Source organism: Musca domestica, unplaced genomic scaffold, assembly GCF_030504385.1.
Source record: "Musca domestica strain aabys unplaced genomic scaffold, Musca_domestica.polishedcontigs.V.1.1 50, whole genome shotgun sequence".
NCBI classification, from domain to species: domain Eukaryota; kingdom Metazoa; phylum Arthropoda; class Insecta; order Diptera; family Muscidae; genus Musca; species Musca domestica.
The window spans coordinates 2,093,192-2,114,579 of NW_026712347.1; the positions used below are offsets into that span (position 1 = coordinate 2,093,192).

General features: G+C 35.7%; 2 protein-coding genes across 2 annotated transcripts; one reads left to right on the plus strand and one right to left on the minus strand.

Annotated features, from left to right (window-relative positions):
• Positions 1 to 3,805: 3,805 nt before the first annotated feature.
• On the minus strand, positions 3,806 to 20,811 carry LOC101897581 (ubiquitin-like modifier-activating enzyme 1). The gene is made up of 7 exons (XM_005184379.4): positions 20,657 to 20,811; positions 19,235 to 20,311; positions 6,741 to 7,795; positions 6,017 to 6,680; positions 5,644 to 5,952; positions 4,482 to 4,846; positions 3,806 to 4,416 (listed from the first exon to the last, which is right to left on the minus strand). Exons 2-7 carry the CDS (start codon positions 19,952 to 19,954, stop codon positions 4,002 to 4,004), a joined length of 3,528 nt encoding a protein of 1,175 aa, XP_005184436.1. The 5' UTR covers positions 19,955 to 20,311; positions 20,657 to 20,811; the 3' UTR covers positions 3,806 to 4,001.
• LOC101897412 (BOS complex subunit ncln) lies at positions 10,793 to 14,225 on the plus strand. Its single transcript, XM_005184378.4, has 6 exons — positions 10,793 to 11,263; positions 11,785 to 11,863; positions 11,928 to 12,036; positions 12,102 to 12,653; positions 13,110 to 13,559; positions 13,626 to 14,225. Exons 1-6 carry the CDS (start codon positions 11,089 to 11,091, stop codon positions 13,995 to 13,997), a joined length of 1,737 nt encoding a protein of 578 aa, XP_005184435.2. The 5' UTR covers positions 10,793 to 11,088; the 3' UTR covers positions 13,998 to 14,225.
• Positions 20,812 to 21,388: the final 577 nt, after the last annotated feature.

Sequence of the window (21,388 nt, forward strand, 5' to 3'; positions counted from 1 at the left end):
TTCTGAGAGAGTAAGGTAGTTTTATTCTCTTTTGCAAGGAAAATGCGAAAAGTAAACAGACGGTATTCCTGCAGAAGCTTGCAACTAATCAGCTGATTTGTCAAAACAAACCAATAAAAGAAAGGAAGATCCCCAATTTTACAAGTTCTATAATAAAAAGAAATTAGCAATAACATAAAAATATAAACAATAAAAAAGAGAACTAGGTTTGATGTGTTCCCTGGAATCCTTTAAACGTGTTGCTAATGGCGTTTGTATAAAAATGTTGGAAATAGTCTTTTATTTTTTTTTTTTTTTTTTAAATATTAATATTTGCCTTTTTCACATTTTGTAAAGTTGTTCTCCAAAAGCAATTAGTCTTGCCAATTCCAAAAAGATATTTTCAAATTGAAATCACAAAAAGAAATAAACAAGCATCTGAAAACATCTGATTGAGTGTCGATGAATGAGAAGAAGAAGAGTTGCAAGTGATTGCAAGAAGAATTTGCAAACTCTCGCTGAAACAACTGTCAACATTTCTCTCTCCAACCGCTCTCTTTTACAGAACTTTTGGGTTAACAGACGATTTCCAGTAACAATTTGTAACAATTGTTACAAATTTTAGGGTAACCAGACACACCTTTTGACAACTCGTCCAGACGATCAGCTGCTAAATCTAATCTAAAGGTATTTGCCTTTAGTTTGCATTCTGATGGACAGTGGTAAAACAATCAGCCAAATATGTTTGAAGCAGTAAAATACAACTGTAATTCAAGGCAGTCTGTCTTGTTTCAATGCCAGGTTATGAAGAATGTATTAATGTTAAACAGTGCAGTTTACGCTTTAATTATGCGCAAGTCTCGTTAGTTACAAATATACCAGGCAAATTGCAGAAAATTTAAAATAATAAATATCCGACATGTCACAAAATCCAATCGGAATGGTTTGAATTTCGTAATTTAAAATCGATCGTTTTTGTTTTAGCTTCATCGGTTTTCGATCGATTTGGTGTAAATATGGCAACATTAGAGCAATGCAAGAAGGAGTGAGTAAATTTTGTTCTTATAGAATATCGTGATTTTCGATTGTTTCTATAATTAAGACGCAAAGTAATGAACACAATACTAAAAAAGTACGCCGGAAAACCCATTGACCTACCCCAGTGCATTTTAATGAGATGTTTCTTTTTAACATATAAATAAATTCCTATACTTTCCCCTAAATGATTTAGACGCTAATTAACGTATACATATTTCAAAATTCTTCCATTTTTGCAAAAAAATTTTTTTTTTTTGAGTTTGTTTTGTTTTTTATCTTCGCAAGGCCAAATTGTTTAGATTTTGCAAATGAAAATTTTTTTTTTTTGGAAGAAAAACAGATTTTTGAGAAAACATGATGTGGCAATCAATTGAGAAACAATTAAATGCTCCTGCAAGAACCTACCAGTTTTGCATTTTTTTTTTGGAAATTATAAAGGAACAAGTAAAAAACATTAAATTCGGCCGGACCGAACTTTTAATAACCTTCACCTTTAGGTAAAGAAAACGGTTTTATATAAAAGTATCTGAATTCAAAAGTGTTCCACTTTAAATTACAATTACCAGTAAGACCGTTTGAATAATGCTGTTAAACTATTCAAAAAATCATAAAGTGGGTGAGACCGTTGAATGCACACCTTACCAAAATGGGAACCTCTAAAGACAATTTTATAGTTCAAGGATTGTCATCTACCAAATCTTCTAAAATATCAAATTTGAAGCAATTTTCGTGGGTAAATGTGACTAGGATTAGCAAAATACCGAATATCGGTGGACCTATATATTCAATGTTCTGCCACCGGAGCTGGAACCCATTATGAATTACAAATACCAATTTTGTTGACAAATCCGTTTGAAAATGTGGCAAAAGTCATCAAAATACCGAATATCGGAAGGTACCATTTTGGGGGGCCAAACGAAAACGTGGTCCTGTACATACTATGTTTCGCCACACGAACCTATTATATAACCTACAAATAGCAATTTTTGGACAAATCCGTGAAAGAATGTGGCAAAAATTATAAAAGTAACGAATTTTAGGAAGGTACCGTTATATGGGAGCTATAACAAAACGTTGACCCATATATACTATGATCGGCCTCCGGATCTATAACCCATTTCGAACTACAAATACAAATTTTTAGACAAATCCGTGGGTAAATGTGGTAAAAATCATCAATAAACCGAATATCGGGAGGTACCGTTATATGGGGGCTATATAAAAACATACATACAATGTTTCGCCACACGAGCTAGAACCAATTATGACCTACAACTACCAATTTTTAGACAAATCTGTGGAAAAATGTGGCAAAAATCATTTAAATATCGAATATCGGGAGGTACCGTTATCTCATTTTCAATACCAACCTACCTATAAGCTCTACGTCAAATAATGTGGGCTGTATCGTGATTTCAACAGACAGATGGACATCGTTAAATCGACTTAGAAACTGAACTACAGTTGTTCCACAATATGTTGATGTTTTAAGAGATTTTAGGTTAAAAGTTTCCATAAAATACAATTTTACTTGCAAAATCCAAAGTGGGTTGAAACCGAAAAAAAAATTGTTCGTGGAATTAAAACCCCTTTCGTTTGGGATTTGTTCCTGTGACATACCTGTATCAGGAAATTTGCATTTGCGTTTACTATTTTTTTTTTTTTGCATTTGCAGTGCCTGATTTAGCATCTTTTCTGTCGTTTAACATTTTTATAACTTCTGGCAACACTGATCGTCACCTGTACGATAACAAATTTTCAAATTGCGTTAAATAAAGATAATTCACTTTTCTTTATGGTGCTATATGTACATACATATTTAAATAAATTTAATTTTTGTTGTTTTTTTTTTCTTAATTTATTGTTTTGTTATTTCTTTATAATATTTATGAACATTTTTTTGAAATAAATGGAATAAATAAAAATGTATTGCTATTTGTTTTTTTTTTTTTTTTTTTATCAAAAATATAAAATTTTTCCCCAGTAAATTACATTTCATAGCATTTTGTATATGTATAGAAAAAGGTGATTCGATTTGCGTCGTTTTGAGTTGGAGCTCTAGTGTATCTCCTAATTGTTATTTGGAGTTTGCAAAAAAACTTCTTTGACAGATAACTTTACCATCCGATATTCGGTATTTTAATAATTTTAGAACCATTTTTTCAACAAAATATTTTCACATTTTCCAAGTTCCCTCCAAATGGCGGACGGTATTAAAAATTCGGTGCGATCAAACTTAGATGATTTTTAACTCGTTTGTAAACTAGTTTTTGTCGGAACCAAGATGTATTTTTTAAACAGGTGATAAAAATAGGAACGAATATTCAAATTGTTCATTTGACACTTCTGTGTATTCCATACGACTGAATAAATGCAATTTTGTGACACAAAATACATTTTTAGCCATCCATCTGTCCCATAAAAAGTAGACCCTTAATAAATCACAACCACGTACAATTTTCTTAATTTTTTTTTCTCATTTGAATTTTTAACTGTTTTATTTTGTTTTTCTGCACTTTCTTTTAAATAATAATTCGTAAGAAACACTAAATTAATTCGCAAATACAAAGTATGTATGTGTATCGTTTATGAATATATTATTGGTTGCCATTTTTGTTGCCGGCGGCTCTGCTTATGCATAAAATGTGTTGTTGCTGTTGATCTAGGGGTTGTAGAAAATAAATTAAATTATGGACTTTCCAAAGAAGAGTTTGCAATTATTAACTCATTTATATTTTGCATATATACTTTTTTTTTAAAGAAACAGAAAACAAATAATGCAAAGGAGTTTGTTTCTTTTGTGTTTTTTGTTTTTCTTTTATATTTTCGTATATTAAACGCATTGGGTTTTATTTTTGGCCCACACTCAAATTCATAATAAAAAAATTAAAAATTATATTCAGTTAAACTGCCAAAAAACTTTTGGGATAAATTATTTCTGGTTGTTAATTTTCCTTGTTGCCTTCTTCTCCTTCTGTCTGTCTTTAGGGCAGAGTATACCGCACATAGGGTACTTCAACATCTTCACCATCCTCGTCATTGCAGCAAATTTCAAAGACCAAAGAACGCTCATGTGGTTCAATGCGTTTCTTGGACACCCGGCGTACTACCTCGGACATGGGCAATGGCATGCGCTCAGCACATTTAGCCTTAGGCATAAAGAATGAGTAGAGCATGGAAACGCCCTGAGACAACATGGTGATCTTGAGTTTCTCTTTCTTTTCAAAGTGTTCCAAGAACTCTTGCAATGTCAATTCACCGGGCACTTCAAAGCGATCCCACAGTGTCCATTCTTTGCCATAGAAAGTGTTCTTGGGTGCTGGCAAAGGTTCTGAGAATGCCACAAGTGGTAAAGCAAGATTGGCAAAGCCGTTTTTGAATTTAGATAGATCTTTGTGTCTGCAATAATAAAATTAATTAATATTTGATCATATTACATGAAACCATTGTTAAGTGGACATTACCCCATAATAAGTTTAATGATTTCTAAAACAGCCCAGCCAGAAATCAAGGAGGTGGTTGTAGCAATGGCCGGCATAATTTTACCAGCAATCAACTTTGATTTATGACGATCGGCAGGTGTAATCTTGTAGTTTGTTGCTCTTAGATTTGAGGCAGCAACAATAAAGTCCATGTGTAAATTATTGTCATCGTCCTTTTCGAATTGCAAAGGTTTAATGGTGAAATTCAATTTGCCCAGAGCCTGCAATTCGGTGAGTATTTTATTTACACGATCCTGATCCACTTCGACGTGGTTATTAGATTCGGCGGCAGCAGCAGCTTCATTGGTCTCGATTTTAACACCTGAACGTGGCTTGAATTCGGGCACCTTAAAAAAAGCAAAAAGACACAAGAGTTAGAGAATTGGAAATCGTGGTTATGTATCTTAAACATAATTCGAAATATTGAGATGTATCAAAAATTCACAATTTTGACCCTTTTTGAGGGGAAGACACCAGAAGGAGTAAACCGATATATCCCATCTTCACAGGAGACGTTGGACTAATAAAATTTTTGAGATGTGTGTAATTTAAAGAGAACCGAATGCTTAGATCAGATTCTATGATAGTTTTGATTATTCAAAATTTTAATCCTTTTTGGGAGAGGTATCAGAAGGAACCATTTTTCCAACAGATCTTGTGTTGATGGAAATTTTGAGCTGTGCTAAGTCTGAATGGAATCAGATGTGTATATAAAAATATTGTGATGTGTGTAATTTTAAGAGAACCGAATGCTTACATCGATTTTTATGATTGTTTTGGTTATTCAAAATTTTAACCCTTTGTGGGGGAGGTACCAGAAGGAGTGTGCCAATATTGTCCATCTCCGAACTCGATGTACTCAGTTTGTATCAAATCGGATACTCCCTTGGAGAGTTATTGTGCGCACCAGACAGCCAGACGGACGGATGGACATCGCTGATCGACACCAAATGTCCTGAACGGATGGTCCAAAAAGACTTAGGGTCTAAAACCGATATTTTGATGCGGCACACGTTTTGGTCGTATCAAATGATGTATACCCTCTGTAGCCATATGGTTCAGGGTATAACAATGTCGGATTCACTTCCACACTGCACCAATGTACCATACTATTCATTCCGTATAACTACACTACACTACTCACCTCAACTTGTTGGATCAAAGCAACGACGGTATCACGATCACGAACTTGTGGCAAGCCATATACTTCAGCACGTAAATTTGCTGCAGCATATACATAATCGACATGCATTGAGTCATTAATATCGAATACCAATGGTTCGGGGCAGCGTTTGGGGCCCGACCAAAACGGTTGACCACTTGAGGTAATTTGATTGGGAGGGAAATTGTACAACAATTGTTTAATTTGATTGGCATAACACTCTTCCCAGTAGAGACGGGCCCATTTAACACAATCGGCAAAATCTTTGGGTCTGGCATCGATCAAAGCAACCTAGGTGGAAGAGCATTGAAAATTAGTACTTAAATTGCAACAAGCTCATAAATTCTCACATTACCTTGACAGACTCTAAAGTTTCCAATGGCTGAATGCCAGACAATTTCAATGTACGCTCAATGAAAGTGGGATCTGTGGCATAGAGGGCCGCATTCTCAGCTGTCTGTGTGAAAATACCCTCGAAACAATCTCTGGCCCATTGCAGGGTGTGCTCAATGGCATTGGGGAAATTCTTTAATGTACAAATCGGAATGCTCTTTTCTGGTGGATCTTGTGATGAACTGTACGATTCGGTCAGGAATGGCACAATAACCTGAACATTACCCATGGTACTGAGAGTACCAGACTCTACCAAGGGTATGCGATTGAAGACACACTTACGATCCATATAAATACGTGCATCAATGTTATCCAAAGCGTTGGCTACACCATCCAATTGGCTGTAGAATTCTTCGGAGAATACTTTTTCGGTTTCGGAGCCGACACGCAATTCATAGGCGGTGACCTTGATTTCGGGATTCATTTGTTTGATGGCAGCCACAGCTGTTTGGGCCTTGGGTTTTTGCACATCTTTTGGTCTGAAAAGGAACTGACGATTCAAATTTGATTTCTCAATGAGATCCATGTCGGTTATGAAAAGTTGACCATTACGGACACCAGCACCAATCATAGCAAAGTTCTTAATCAGTTCACAACCAATAGCGCCGGCGCCAACAATAAAGTATCTGCAAAATTCAGAAGATAAATAAGGTAAAGTACTGCCAAAATAGGACCGCAAAACTTACTTGACATCACCCAATTTCTCTTGGAATTTCTTGCCGAAAATTGCAATTTGAGCATCGTATCGGGAACCAATTGGCTGGGCATCAGCTTCCTCTACACCACCATCGGGCAAACATTCAACAGCATCATAGTAGAACCATTGATAAATGGGAGTGAATTTGCCACTGCAGGCCTTGAGAACTTCTTGGGCAACCATACCACCCATGGCAGCATCAATGGGGCAAGTGTTACCAGCACAAATCTTGGCAAATGTCAAGACAACATTGTCCAACACATTTTCATCCATCGATTTGCATAATTGCAAAAACTTTTGGGCATCTTCTTCGTTCCATGGACGTGGTGGCTTACCTCCATTTTCTTCGATGTATTTATGCAGTGCTTTGAAAGCAACATGCAAGCTAGCGGGATGATCAAACTTGGAGAAATCGGAAATCAAAAACTCAGGCTCTTTTTCGGCCACCTCCAATGGTTTGAAGCTGATGGTTTTGGGCATTTTTACTTGGGTAACAATACCACCTGTCTTGTATTCGCTAAATTTACTGGTATCGCCAATGCTAAAAGTGTATGGACCAAGCACAGTGATCTTCAGTGGAGCACAACCATTCAACTCAGTCATGCCTTGGACTTCAGAGAATGTTACATAGTCGCCATCGTTCAGACCATGACGGGTCTCGTCCAAACAAGTGACAACACCCTGTGAATCATGGGTAACGCTTGCAATCATCGTTGATACTGGTTGGGCGCCATCCTGATCGTAAATGGTGAAGTTTTCACCAAAATCACAAAAGACCTTGGCATATAAACCACGAGTTTCGGCAATGATCAATGCAATATTGTTTTCATGAGCGAACTTTGCAATGCGATGTTGTTCAGCATCGCTGGCATTTGTCAACACAATCACCCGGAATTGGCGCAAGAAATCTTCGGTCAATTCACCGGTATATGACGAAGTACGTACATAGTTGTTAAGTTCGGCCAATTTGTTACATGATGCTTCAGCGCGATTTTTACCGATGTCGGCTTCGGTCAAATAGAATTGAGACGAGAAGTCTTGAGTCTGAAAATAAAGTTAAAAAAGGAGATATTAAATGGAAATATAAACATTTTAAGACGCAAAGGACTGGATTTAATTTTTTTTTTAATGGAAACTTAATTAATCCAGCAGAATTTAAAAATACCTAATACAAACTTTATTCTCCTCGATTTGATTGAAAGTTGTACAATATAAAATCTATGCCAAGCCCGATCTCTACCATCTTTCTAACAGACCTTGTGTTGATGGAAATATTGACATGGGCTATGTCTGAATGAAATCGGATGTTAATTTCGCATTATATGTGCTTCATGAATATTGAAAATTTTGACCCTTTGTGGCGGAGGTACCACACCAGACCTTGGGTTAATAAAAATATTGTGATGTGTGTAATTTGAAGACAATCGGACACTTACATCAAATTTTATAAGAGTTATAATAATAATTATTCAACATTTTGAACCTTTGAGGGGAGGTACTGGATGGAGTGAACCGATATTGTCAATTTTAGCACCTGCTGTTGCATTGAGGGAAATATTGGGATTTGCAAAATTGGAGCAAAATCGGATTATCCTTTCTCTACCTGTGCAGTAAATTATTTTCTTTGAAAATGTTGATGTTTTGGAGGAAGGAGTGGACCGATATTGTCCACCTCCGAACTCGATCTAAGTTTGACATTAATATTATGATGTACCAAGTTTGGATCAAATCGGGTACTCCCTTCGAGAGTATTCATGACGAAGGAAGGAAAAAATCTCTACTTCCCAGATCTCTACTTTCTCAGAATTTTGCCCAAATCTGCAAAAAACTTCACCATAAATTCCTAAGACATTACTTCCAAAATAACAGAATTTCATAAACCTTTTTTCTGAATTCAGACCGAAAACGGTTAAAAAGTCCGCAAAAATTATTCGAAAACTCGGTTTGAAAGTAGGAAAAATCTTCAGACTTTTATTTGACTTATCGTTTCTTGAATTCGTCAATCACTCCTCATAAATTTCGATTAGAAGTCGCATTTGAATCGGAAGTTTCATCTGACTTTCGACTCGAAGTCAGACCGAACTCGTTCGGATTTCTGATTTTTTCCGACTTTCACCTTGCAGACTCCTTAATTAGTCGTGTGTGGTAAACGAGGGAGTTGAACAAGTTAAATGTTACTTATTCCTCTCTTCTAAAAACCCAAAAATATATTTAAAATTATCTCAAATGGCCATTTGAAATGTATTCAATCTGGCAAGGTTGTATAGACTGCAAAGTGAAGGCATGACTTGTAGAGAATACAAACTTATGAAGATTGTTAGAAATTGGTCATTGCGAGAGGCCTTAATTAAATGTTTAATTATCAAATTAACGAAGAAGAAATAATCAGTTAAAGCCCTCATAAAATATATGCAGCACACACACATACATACCAGCACTGCATGTGTGTGTATATTCAATATCCATTTTGACATTTCCCAGTAAACAATTTTTGCCGAATTCGGTCCGATTTCTGTCAGAATCTCTGAAAAAATGTCCGATTCTGATTCCGAATTCCTTCCGATTTCGGTACGAAAGTTGTATGGACGTGGTCACCGAATTCGGAAAGATTTTCTGAAAAAAATCTGAAAAAATATTAGATTTTCTGGACGAATTCGGTCCGAATTCGGTGAAAATTCTTGAAAAAATAGGAGAAAAAATTAGATTTTCGGAAAAGATTCGGAGGACAACTCCGAATTTCTGAAAGAAATCGGGCAGAATTCGTCTGGAAATTCGGCGGAATATTCAGATTTTCTAAAAGAAATCGGTCAGAATTCGAAAGAAAATTCGGAATAAAATTCAGATTTTCTGAAAAAAAAACGCTCAGAATTCGGGAGAAAGTTCCGATTTTCTGAAAGAAATCGTTCAGAATTCGGAAGAAATAAAAATGTTCTCAAACTTATTTCACTTTCATTTTCTATTGAATGGTCTGAGTCAAAATCACTTTCTCTTAAATTGTCTGAATCGAAATCATTTTCTATTGAATGGTCTGAATTGAGATCATCACTAATTTCTTTGCAACATGCATTTCCAAATGAAGGATTTGGATCATTACTTTTAATTTCGTTAATTTCTTCCGGAGATGACATTTGGACATCCGCGATATGATCCCCTATACTATTTTCTTTTTGGGAGTCGCTACCAGGAATACTTGCTAAACAAGAACTAAAAATAAAAAGCAGTGCACACAGAAAACCGGTATGTAGTTGTTTTTGCAATTTTTTTCCATCATATTTTTTTGGGAACGAAAGAGAAAGAGGCTGATTCACAACAACAACAAAACGCACATTTTTACAACGGAAAATCTAACAGTTCACAATAACAATAACAAATAGCATTTTTGCTTTGCGCTTTGTTGTTGTTGAGATCTTGAAATGAATGATCACAACAACAACTACTATGGGAGAGAATGTGTCAAACCACCACCATCCGTTTACATGTGGGAGAGAATATGCCAGAGCAATAGACAATCTACTCTCTCCGTTTGTAAATTTTTCGAGTTTTTTTCGCTTAAAAACACAGGAAAATGTGCAGAAATTCTAAAAAAAAAAACGTTTAGAAAATCGGACCAATTTCTATCAGAAATTTCTGAAAAAAACGTCAGAAATTTCGAAAAAAAATCTAAAATCAGAGCAGTCGGAAAAAATTGTTTACTGGGTTGCTACTACGATGACTATTCGATTACTTTGACGAATGACATTAGACATACTACATGTTGCGATATTCCATGTAGGCGGGAATAGCATTGCCAACATCAAAAATATACAAATTAATGTTCTCTTCTTTTTATTTATTATATGTATTTTCTTGATATATTTATTGTACGCCTTTTCTGTTGTTCTTCATTCTTTTATAATTACAATAAAAAACTTTCGAATTGCTCTCCCTCTCAAACAAACCATGGTATTTCAATTGCTCAACACAACCAAATAACTATATCTGGCAACACCGTCCAATGACTAAGCTACTGTCTGGCAAATTGAGGGCAAATAAAATGAGTAATCAGTATTCGAATACTCTTTTAACAGAACTAACGTGCAGACCGGTGTACGAGAATAAGAAGGGAGAAAAAAATCCACACCTGCATAATACTTCAACGTTTCACAAGAACACTTTTAATTAAATTAATAAAACATCAATGAAAGTCAACAGAAAGTGGGACAAACTCAGTGGAAAAGTTTAGTTCGTTTAGCTATTAACAATTTAAGCAAAAACAAGGGCACTTCCCCTTCGACTTTTTCTAGCAACCGCCGTCGGAATTATTTTTCTGCCAGCACACGACAGAAAAAGAAATAAAGATGGCCATCTTCGAAGATGCAGACAATTTTGCGGATATATTCCGTGGTGGATTGCCTTACTACTTACTCTTGGCATTGCCCATTATGATTATCTGTTCGGCTAATCCCGTGTTGGCCTCCAGCGAATTTAATGTTCAGCGAATGTCCCAATTCGATGTCAATGGTGTTTCTTATGGTGAGTAGAGACTGGCTGCACGCACAATGATGGACAAAAAATGGTCAACGCGCGTTTATTTTTAGTGCCTTAAAAAGGGGGTAGTAGTTGTGGTGGTGATATGCCGAATACCACAATTGCTACTGCTAGGCATGTGATGATGATGGTGTCTAATTAATATATTTTACCCGCTGCAAGTTTTATGTGTTCGCACATTTTTCTTCTATGGAGAAGAGGAGAGGCAGTGGGTTCGAAGTGCATGTTATTTTATTTGTATTGTATTTAAATACAACATTTATTTTTGTATGTGTGACTTTTGCAAGGCAAGCGGTTTCAACCTTTTATAAAAATATGTATGTATATGTATTCACTGCATATGACACCATTGTGAAACTAAATCAAGATAAAGCTTTCCAAATGTTCAGATAAGCCGCAATAAATAGGTGGGAAGAATTATCTATGTAAATACAGCCACCAAGCAACCATGTGCTCCGAGAAACTCTAAATAAAGATTAATTTACATTTGTTTTTCTATATTTCAGGCTGCCGTGCTTCTGCTCTATCCTTGGAGGCCAAATCATTGTATACTTGGAGCACATCTAGGCATTGTGTTGTTGCCAAGTAAGTCTACAAACCACCAATCACTGCAATTTGAAAGCAATTAGCTTTCAATCTTTCTTTGCAGATTTCAAGATGTAACTATTGATCAATTCAAAGAGATTAGGCAAAAGGCCGGAGGTTTAGTTCTACTTTTGCCACAAAATGTCTCAACAATGTCCAGCGAAGACAAAGAGGTGAGTGCTATACATATTATCCACCCTTGAGAAACTTAGCAATTTATAGCCCATTTCTTTTTTAGCACTTGAATTTGTTGGAACAAGCCATGATGACTCAGTCAATTTCTGTACCCGTATATTTTTCACAATACAACACAGAATTGGAAAAAATTGTCAATGATATTAGTCGTAATACTGCCTCAGCGAACAATAAGAAAAATTCACGTGACAATTCCGCTTTAAATGAAGTGTTCAATTCGATTTCGGCAAATGGCTATCAAATCATTGTAACCGGTGCCAGTCACGCCAACAATAAAAACAGTAAAATTCCCATTGTCCAGGGAGAATTGGCCCCAGCAGCAAAATTCAGCAAGGCCAACAATAACGAAGATCTCAACAGCAAGTTACCATTGATAATTGTGGCTGGTCATTTGAATACCTTTGGTATCTACAATGAATACCCCACAAATGTGGATGCGGCCATATTAATGACTTTGGCAGATTTGTTTAGTAAATTACACAATACTGCCAATGCCGCACCAAAATACCGTCTACTCTTCTTGTTATCGGAATCTGGACCATTGCTAAATTTCCAAGGTGCCAAGAAATGGTTAGATGAAAATGTTCAATTGCAGGTATGTAAAAAGTTAACACAAATCTTCTGATGGTAATTCTTATTGTTTTGTTTGACAAAAAAGTACGATGATATATTTTCTATAACCGGTTCTATTATTTCTCATGGAAAACACAGTGATATTATAGAAGAGGTTTGATTTCTTTTAACACTAATTTCATAACATTGGTGTAGAAGAGCTAAAGTAAATTTGAAATGAAGCACCAAAAACAAATCGTTGGCTAGCCATATCATACTTCAGTCCATTAACCTTTAGCCTTAGCTAGAAATTTTTGCAAGTCTTTATGTATGAAGAAGCAGCTTTTTATGTTTTAAACGATTTGCTTTTTTGTTTTCTTTCCTCACACCTTCTTCTTAACAAACTTTCACTTTACCGTATTGTTATTTATTTGTTATTGTGGTTTGACTTACATATTTAATGACATATTCCTCTCTCTTTTTACAAAAATAAAAACAGAATGTGGACTTTGTTTTGTGCCTGGATAGCATAACTCAAACATTAAATGCTGACAATGGAGATCAACAACTGTATATGCATGTTTCCAAGCCTCCAAAGGAGAACACTCCCATGAATGTGTTCTTCAAACACCTAAAGAAAGCCGGCCAAAAATATCAAAATGTCACTGTTGAGGGAGTTCACAAGAAAATCAATTTAGCCGATCAGCAATTAGCCTGGCAACATGAACGTTTCAGTATCAAACGTCTATCAGCTTTTACTTTGTCTGCATTGAAGACACCAAAACATCCTACACGCACCACCATATTCAGTGATGGTGAAGAAGAAGTACTGGAGAGAGCTCAACTTAATGCCAAAATCATTGCCGAAGCTTTGGCCCGTTATGTTTATGGAGATAACAACAATGCAGCTGTGGATAGTGACGATCTGGAGGTCTTTGCTGGTGCCATGGTGAGTGGTTTTTAAATCCTATATTGAAATTTGTAAAACATAATTTTCTTTTTTTTTTTTTTCTAGCAAATTACACCCAAGCTTATTAAATCGTACTTAAATCTTAAATCCGCCTTACACAATAACGACCTCAAAAATGCATTTGAAAAGTATCTTAAAAATGTCAAACTCATCTACGACAAACCTGATGCTCGTGAACCCGACTTCATGTTCTACGAGGGAGCCTATGCCAATTTGAATGTTTATCGTGTTAAGCCTGCTGTATTCGATTTGTTCTTAACAATTTTAATTTGTGCTTATTTGTTCTCGGTTTACTTTGTCATTCAGTACTTCCCCACAATGTATCAGGTATTTTGTAAATTGTCGGTCAAATCGCCCGAATCATCACCAACACATTACAATAATGTTGAACGCAATAACAAAAGTAAAATTAACTAAAAACAACTGAAGGGGGACGTAGAAAACACAAAGTATGATGAGACTATGAGGAGTCCCCATGTAACAAAATTTAAATATATATAAAAAACTATAAAAAATTAAATTGTTTTCGATGACTTCTAGCGTTTTTAGTTTAGAGAATTTTTTTGTGTGTGCATACGAATATAATAATAATGTAAAATATATTTAAATAGAATAAAAACAAAATGAAGTTACAGAGTAAAAAAAGGGTTTTCAAACAAACAAGTTAATTATTGAAGGCAAAGAGGTAAGTAATTTGATACTTAATCAACTGTATTTGAATAAATAATATTTGTCATTTTATAACTGACTGAGAAATATATTTATGTAAATGTAGGAACAACAACACAATTGAGAGGTAGATTCGTGTAACAATTGGGCCTTTTACGAGTGAATATATTTATCTAATCTTAGAATTTCAAATGCTTAAACCCCTAGAAATGTCGCGGATTATACTTAAATGTTTTAATAAAATATTTGATTAAAAATTGGGCGACATCAAGTCGAAATGGGGAAAAAGGTCTATGGGAAACAATCGATAACTAGCTTTGCCACTGTATGTAATTATTCAGCAAAAGTGGCGGAAAAAGGAGTCAAACGAATGGAAAACATCACATACATATCACGCATCAATTCTCATTTTTATGACTGGTATTCTATGAACTATCTTATCTCCTAATCTTACGTAAGCATCACTTTCCAAGAGTTATAAAAAGTATAAGGATAAGACTTAAAGTCTGGTTGGACCGGGTCGGTTTGTTATACCGTCCACCACCTAAAAACTAGATACATTGCCAAATGGACTAGTTCCGTTGTATAGGGGCTATACCTGTACCGCAGCTAGTTTGTTGGACAATTAGGACAGAAACCTCCTAATACCGAGAATATGGAAGTACCGCTTTGTGGGGTGGGTATGTCATACCGTGTGCCCATGGTACAAAGTAGAGAAGGTAGGTTAACTTCGAAAAAATTGCAAGTATAGAGGTCTACCTGTTTGGCTTGTAATGTCAGAATTAGTATCAAAACAATAAAAATTCAAACAACTTGTTGCATTTATTTTGAATAAATAATTGAGAACCGCGAAAACTCAATGAAAAGTCAAAATTTCTTTTCAAAATCATGTTCTATATATCTCTAAAGGTTTATTTCGCTACAAAAACTGAAGATGGTTTCAATGCATACGTTGAAATCAACATTTTGAAAACACTCGAATTTGAATATTTTGTGAACATTTTCTTTGCCTATGAAAAGGAAACTCATACATAAACAATATAGTTGACGTATTAAGCCAAGAAAATAAAAAAATTGAAATCATATGGTACCATAGCGCTACCTTGATCTTATTGTACCATGCGTGTGCCTATTTTAATATTTTTATTGAGGTGTTCAAATTATGCAGTGAAAACCAATTAAATAAATTTGATTTAGAATGCTGCAAAAGCTTGAAAACATCCAAGATCGGGAAGTATCGTCATATGGGGGCAATACCAAAGAGTCGATCTATACTAAGATAATCTACTCGTAGAGAAGCCGAAATGTCAAATTACAGCATCCTCCAACAAAATAGAAGGAACGTATTAAAAACAAGTAAAAAGCCGGGCCGGGCCAGATTTTTTAATATCCTCCACCATTGAGTAAAGAAAAAAATGTATAGAGGTATCTTAATTACAGCGTGTTCTACTTTAAATACAAAGCAGTTAAACTTTTCAAAAAAAATAAATAGTATGGGGGGGAGAAAAACCAGAATGGGTACCCATTTAGACAACTTTATACTACAATGATTCTTATCTATTGCGAGTCTTAAATGCCAAAAATGAACAAATCCGTGGGTAAATGTGGCAATGATGGTCTCAGCTACTCAATGTTCTGCCACTGGAGCGAAAACCCATTAAGAACTACAAATACCATTTTTTAGACGAATCGGTGGATAATATGACAAAAAATCATAAAAATACCGAATGTCGAAAGGTACCGTTTTATGGGGGCTATACGAAAACGTAAACCTATAAATACCATCGGAGCTAGAACCCATTATACCCTACAAATACAAAATTTTTAGACAAATTCGTGGAAAAATGTGGCGTAAATATCGAATATTGGGAGGTACCGATAATACGAAAACGTGCACCTACACATACAATGTTCCGCCACTGAAAGTAAAACCCATTATGACCTACATATACCACTTTTTAGACAATTCCGTGGAAAAATGTGACGAAATCATCAAAATATCGAATATTGAGAGATACGTTATATGTTGACCATGCCAAGACGCAGACCGATATATCTCATTTTCAATACCAACCATCCTAGACACAATACAAATTGTTCTGCCAAATTTTGAAGCTCTACGTCAAATAATGTGGACTGTATCGTGATTTTAACAGACGGATGGACATTGTTAAATTGACTTAGAATTTTATGGTGATATCATATATTTTATGGGGTCTACGACGAATATTTAGTGATGTTACAAACGGAATGACAAAGTTAATATACCCTCCTTTTCAAAGTGGAGGGTATAAAAAATGGACCAGCTTTGAATAGTTTTTGCGAGCAGAAAATCTTGCACAGTTCCAGAGCAGGGGTACTAACTTCCGACCACAAACTACCCCAAGTGAAAAGATGGATCAAGGTCCTCAAGGCGCTAGCCGGCACCAGCCAGCCGTCAGCAATTACAGTACGAATGCCGTTCTAGGGGTCCACCCAGATTCATTGCAGCTGAAGAACTTTGGCTGCCCGGATCGATTTGGGGCAATTAATTTCAGAATAATGCAGTGTCTTAATTGGTATTGGGCACGAATTGATGAAGATGTGCTAAACGTCTGCCCGGCGTGTTATACAGACCCACACAATACGCTGCACGTCTTCAATTGTCCTATCAAACCTTCCCCACTCACACGAGATGATCCTTGGTTACAGGCCGCGAAGGTAGCCGATGTTTTAAACCTGGAGTTAGAATCGGAATATCAGAATTCAAACAGTACATGTGTACATTATACAACAACAGCAAGAGTACCTGTCAATTTGGTGCATAAACCTTCAATATATAGAAAATAGGGAGGTACCGTTATATGGGTGTTATGTCACAAAGCACACCTACATAGAATATTTCTTTAGAGTAGTAAATGTACGCACAGGGAATTCGATCCTTACGGTTGATTTGGTTGAAAATTGGGGCAATCTAAATGAGGGATATACCTGAACCGATACATTCAAAACCAAACAAAATAGGAATTAATCAGCTCTATCTTTAATAGCGTGAGCTCTATAGTGTTTTCAATAGACGGATAGAGCTTTTACTTCTTTTTTGACTCATTCTTATGAGCTGAACAAATTGGTCTGGTCAGAGTGTACGGTGTTAAAATGAAATGTTCCTATAAACCACGTAAGATAACATGGATTTGACGTAGTGAGATGTAAACTTTCGGAAACAACCTGAGGACTAAAAACATTTAACATATTTGTAAGAAAACATGCTGGGGCCAATGGCAAAATTTGGGAGCGATTTGTAAAAACCGGAATTCAATAAAATATTACGAACCGAAAAACATGTCATTCGGTCAAAACATCGGACTGAATAATTCAAATGATAATTTGATTGATATTTCAAATCTTGAAATATATTGGAATGTGTTTTCTATGTATTCAGTCCCCTAAGATGTCTTAATATCACAGTACAATCTCGTCCTCGTGAAACCAAAAGCCAAAAGACAGTTACCTTGAAAATAAAGTAATTCAAGTCACGTTAAATGGGGTCTATAACAAGTATGCCAAATTTTAGCCAATTTTATTGGAAATGGAACTTCAAGAGGTACCCTTCTGTGGGGTCTACAGCAATTACTTGACCTGTTTTGAAGAAGAATTTCTCTTTTATTCTTTTGATTCCTATGTCATTTATTAGTCCTACATCCTAGGGGCAAATAAACATTTTCCTGAATAAGAGAAGTAATTTCAAATGGTGGAAAAAAAATCATTAAAAGGAAACCAGCAAAAATAGATTCACCTAACGCAAGATTTACCTAACGCTAAAATTTGAAACAAGACAGACAAATGACGAAACTACATTCGATTAAATTGCATTGGGGTTTTCCATTTTGCTACATTACAAAACTGTGTAATACGCAGTAATAACATCAATATTCCTGCTGTAGAGATTCAAATAAAATAAAGTTTACATTGGGGGGGAAACACAAAGTATGTCACAAAAATAGACTTGTGGGTTGTACTAATAGCCAGCCCTCTTTCGATAATGTTAATTATAGCAACAGCTTTAAGTTAATAAAAACTCAGCTCTGATGAAATTCAAACAGTGCAAACATTATCAACAATCAACGACGGGCAGGCCAGTCAATGCACTTGTCTGGTCTTTTGCCACTCTCAGGTGTCATACCATTCATTATATCTTTGCTTGAAAAATCAAGAAAAAAAAAATATGACTCATGGTGTGATTGTGGTGTTTTTGTTTAATTTAATTCATACTTTTTTGTTTTAATTTCTTTCTTTTATTAGCGATACAATTGTGGTGGAGTACGTGCTTTCCCCCCAATAACAACACCATCACAGCCTTGCCAGATATGAACAATTTCCAGCATACCAATAAGAACTGAACGAAAGACACAGGAGACGAGCATCGGCACGATATGGCAACGCTACTTTCTCACACACAACTAGAGAAAACTTCAACTTCGCAGAAAAATATCCATGGAAAAATGACAACAACCATACAAACACACACATTTCACACATACAACACAAACAGAAATGCAAAAATTGGGGGGAAACAAATGGAACGAAGAAAATTATACTTTGTATATATGTATCAATGTATGTTTGCCATACAATGACACAACAACAATTTCAATCTTTTTTCAGCTTAATATGGCCTGTTTCTTCCATGGATGGAGAAAATATTTATAAATTTTTGGCTAAATTTACACCAAGCACCTATTTGAAACTTCATTCGGAAACTACACTGCTCTCATTTAGGTCGAATGATGTATATTTTCACAGATAATTACTCATGAAAAATGGGAGGGAGAAAAACTGAACCTAACCAAACAATTTTTTTTCTTCTCTGATAATTGAGCACCAAGGAAAAATCGATTTTTTCCAAAACATTTGACCAGAGACAGAATTTGAATTATGTTCTTCCCAGCCCTAGTATTTGACAGGCATTTTTTTTCACTTTTGATAACTTTGTGCAGAGTACTTACCGTACAATTATCGGTGTCATGAAGAGTTATGGATTTAACGCCACCCAAGATGACATTCTTGGCTATTTCCAAACCCAAACCATTCAGGCCAGACAACAAGATGTCCGAGCTGGCCATACGACGCATTGCATCATGACCAAGCACATACAATTGGCGCGAGTACAAAGATTCATCGATGTCACCGCCAGCGGATGAGCCACCACCAGAAATAGAAGCCATTCCCGATGAGTTGTTTGTGGTGCTGTTGTTATTGGTAGTTGATGAAACTGCAGAGCTGTTGTTGCTATTAGCGTTTGTTTGTTGTTTTGCCAGATTTGAGTCCACTACTGGGGAGTTTTCTTGTTTCTCAATGCACGAGGAATTTCTCTGGTCACCACTTTTTACAATTTTGCTTTCTTTATTCACTGCTGACGATGTACTAATGCCGCCGCTGCCACTCTCGCCCGTTGTGGAAACGATTGAGCCGGCTGCGTTTTCGCAACTTAACGAAACAGAGCAGGACGAAGATGAAACAGCTGTAGCGGTTGTCTCTTTCCCACTCAGGCTATCAACAGCGTCGCCGTTGTCGTCACCACCGCTGCCACTAATATTGTTGTTATTGTGGGGGCTGGTGGACGAGGTCGGGGACGTATTGGATGCAAGCTTCCGCTTCTTGGCTGCTGGTTGCTCAAGAGTGGAGGAGGAAGCTGCTTGCTCAACGACTTGGGGGCTAGAAGACATCTGTTTTTACTCAAATGATTTAACGATGAACTGTGAAATTATCATCAACGAATTCACTCCTTTTGCTTTGGAATGAAAAGGAGTTGGAGAGCGTAGATCACCACAAGCAACCGGTACGCGACGCCTTTGCTGCTTCACACACACACTCACGCACGTACACACCGTTTGTCTATTGTTTGCGTTGCTGTTGTTGTTCTCGACAAAGCACAATACTCGCAAATGTGTTGCAAAAAATAAGCACTACTTCTGGCTGTTGTATTTACACTCACGTTTCCCTTCTTTTTCAATGGCTTTTTTACAATTTTTCTTTTTTACGATAGGAACAAAGACAGTTTTCTTATATTATATTCTTCGCAACTGGGAAAGAAAAGAATAGAGAAATAAATCCATTAATAATTTCTATTTTTAACTGATCGACGTCTTCACTTTTGTTGCTATTTACAGTGGATACAGTGGAGGAGGATTTCAAGATGGTGTTCCACACACAAATATTTCACAATTTACGTTAATTTCGTCGTTGTTGTTCCACTACACAGGCAGCAGTACAAAACATTTGTTGTGCTTCTTCTTACTATACACCACAGCAGACTATTCTGCGAAGACAACTGTCTGCCTCAAACAAAAATTTTTATACAAATTTGTCTAATTTCCACGCTAAATATCACACTATCAATATTTGAATATTGTTGTTGGCATTATTACCTCTTCCCTGCGGCCAGACTTAGATAATTAAAAGATATCGTTTCGCAAATATTGCAAATAATTCGCACTATACAAAGCACATTTATGTTGCCTTACAAAAATCAAGAATAATTCACTGCTCTTTCCTCGTGTCGCCGGCAGAATTAAACATTGGATTCGTTAAGTTGTTGTTATAGGGTTCTTTTTTGCACAAAACAAAATGCAAAAGAAAACAAGAACAACAACACAAACAATGTAATGAGCAGGAAAGAGAGGAATATAGGATTTGATAGTAGTTTTACTGTTTCAAAGAAAAGTTGCCACCTGATCGAAATATTTTCATTTTAGACTGTAATTTAAGGTTGGGATCAAACATAAAGTTTGCAAAACAAATGGAATATTTACGTGAAAGATTTAAGGCACATTGAAGTGATATTTTAATATTCATTCTTGATTTTGTATTTGCAATTAGTTTGACAAATTATACATAATCTCAGTTGCCTTGTCTTTTGTAATAGCGAGGTAAGTATTGCATGGAAATGGGTTTTTTAAATAAAAATTTCCAATAAAATGTTTGTTACTAAAGATGCTGCTCAATTATGGTTGCAAAAGATTTGGTACGACATATTTCTTTCACCTATTAGAAGCTATCCAAAAATTTACAATGTATTTGCAGATTCTAAACGCTTGTTTACATTTAATAAATACAAAATTAAATATTATATACAAGTTGTTTTCATTCAATTGTTATCT

Excerpts from the sequence above, each read along its gene's own strand:
- LOC101897581 (XM_005184379.4), bottom strand. The coding sequence starts at position 19,954 with ATGTCTTCTAGCCCCCAAGTCGTTGAGCAAGCAGCTTCCTCCTCCACT. Across the intron at positions 7,796-19,234 it reads ATGACACCGATAATTGTACG|ACTCAAGACTTCTCGTCTCA; the intron begins GTAAGTACTCTG and ends CTTTATTTTCAG. Across the intron at positions 6,681-6,740 it reads GAGAAATTGGGTGATGTCAA|ATACTTTATTGTTGGCGCCG; the intron begins GTAAGTTTTGCG and ends TGAATTTTGCAG.
- LOC101897412 (XM_005184378.4), top strand. The coding sequence starts at position 11,089 with ATGGCCATCTTCGAAGATGCAGACAATTTTGCGGATATATTCCGTGGT. Across the intron at positions 11,864-11,927 it reads AGGCATTGTGTTGTTGCCAA|ATTTCAAGATGTAACTATTG; the intron begins GTAAGTCTACAA and ends CTTTCTTTGCAG. Across the intron at positions 12,654-13,109 it reads ATGAAAATGTTCAATTGCAG|AATGTGGACTTTGTTTTGTG; the intron begins GTATGTAAAAAG and ends AAATAAAAACAG.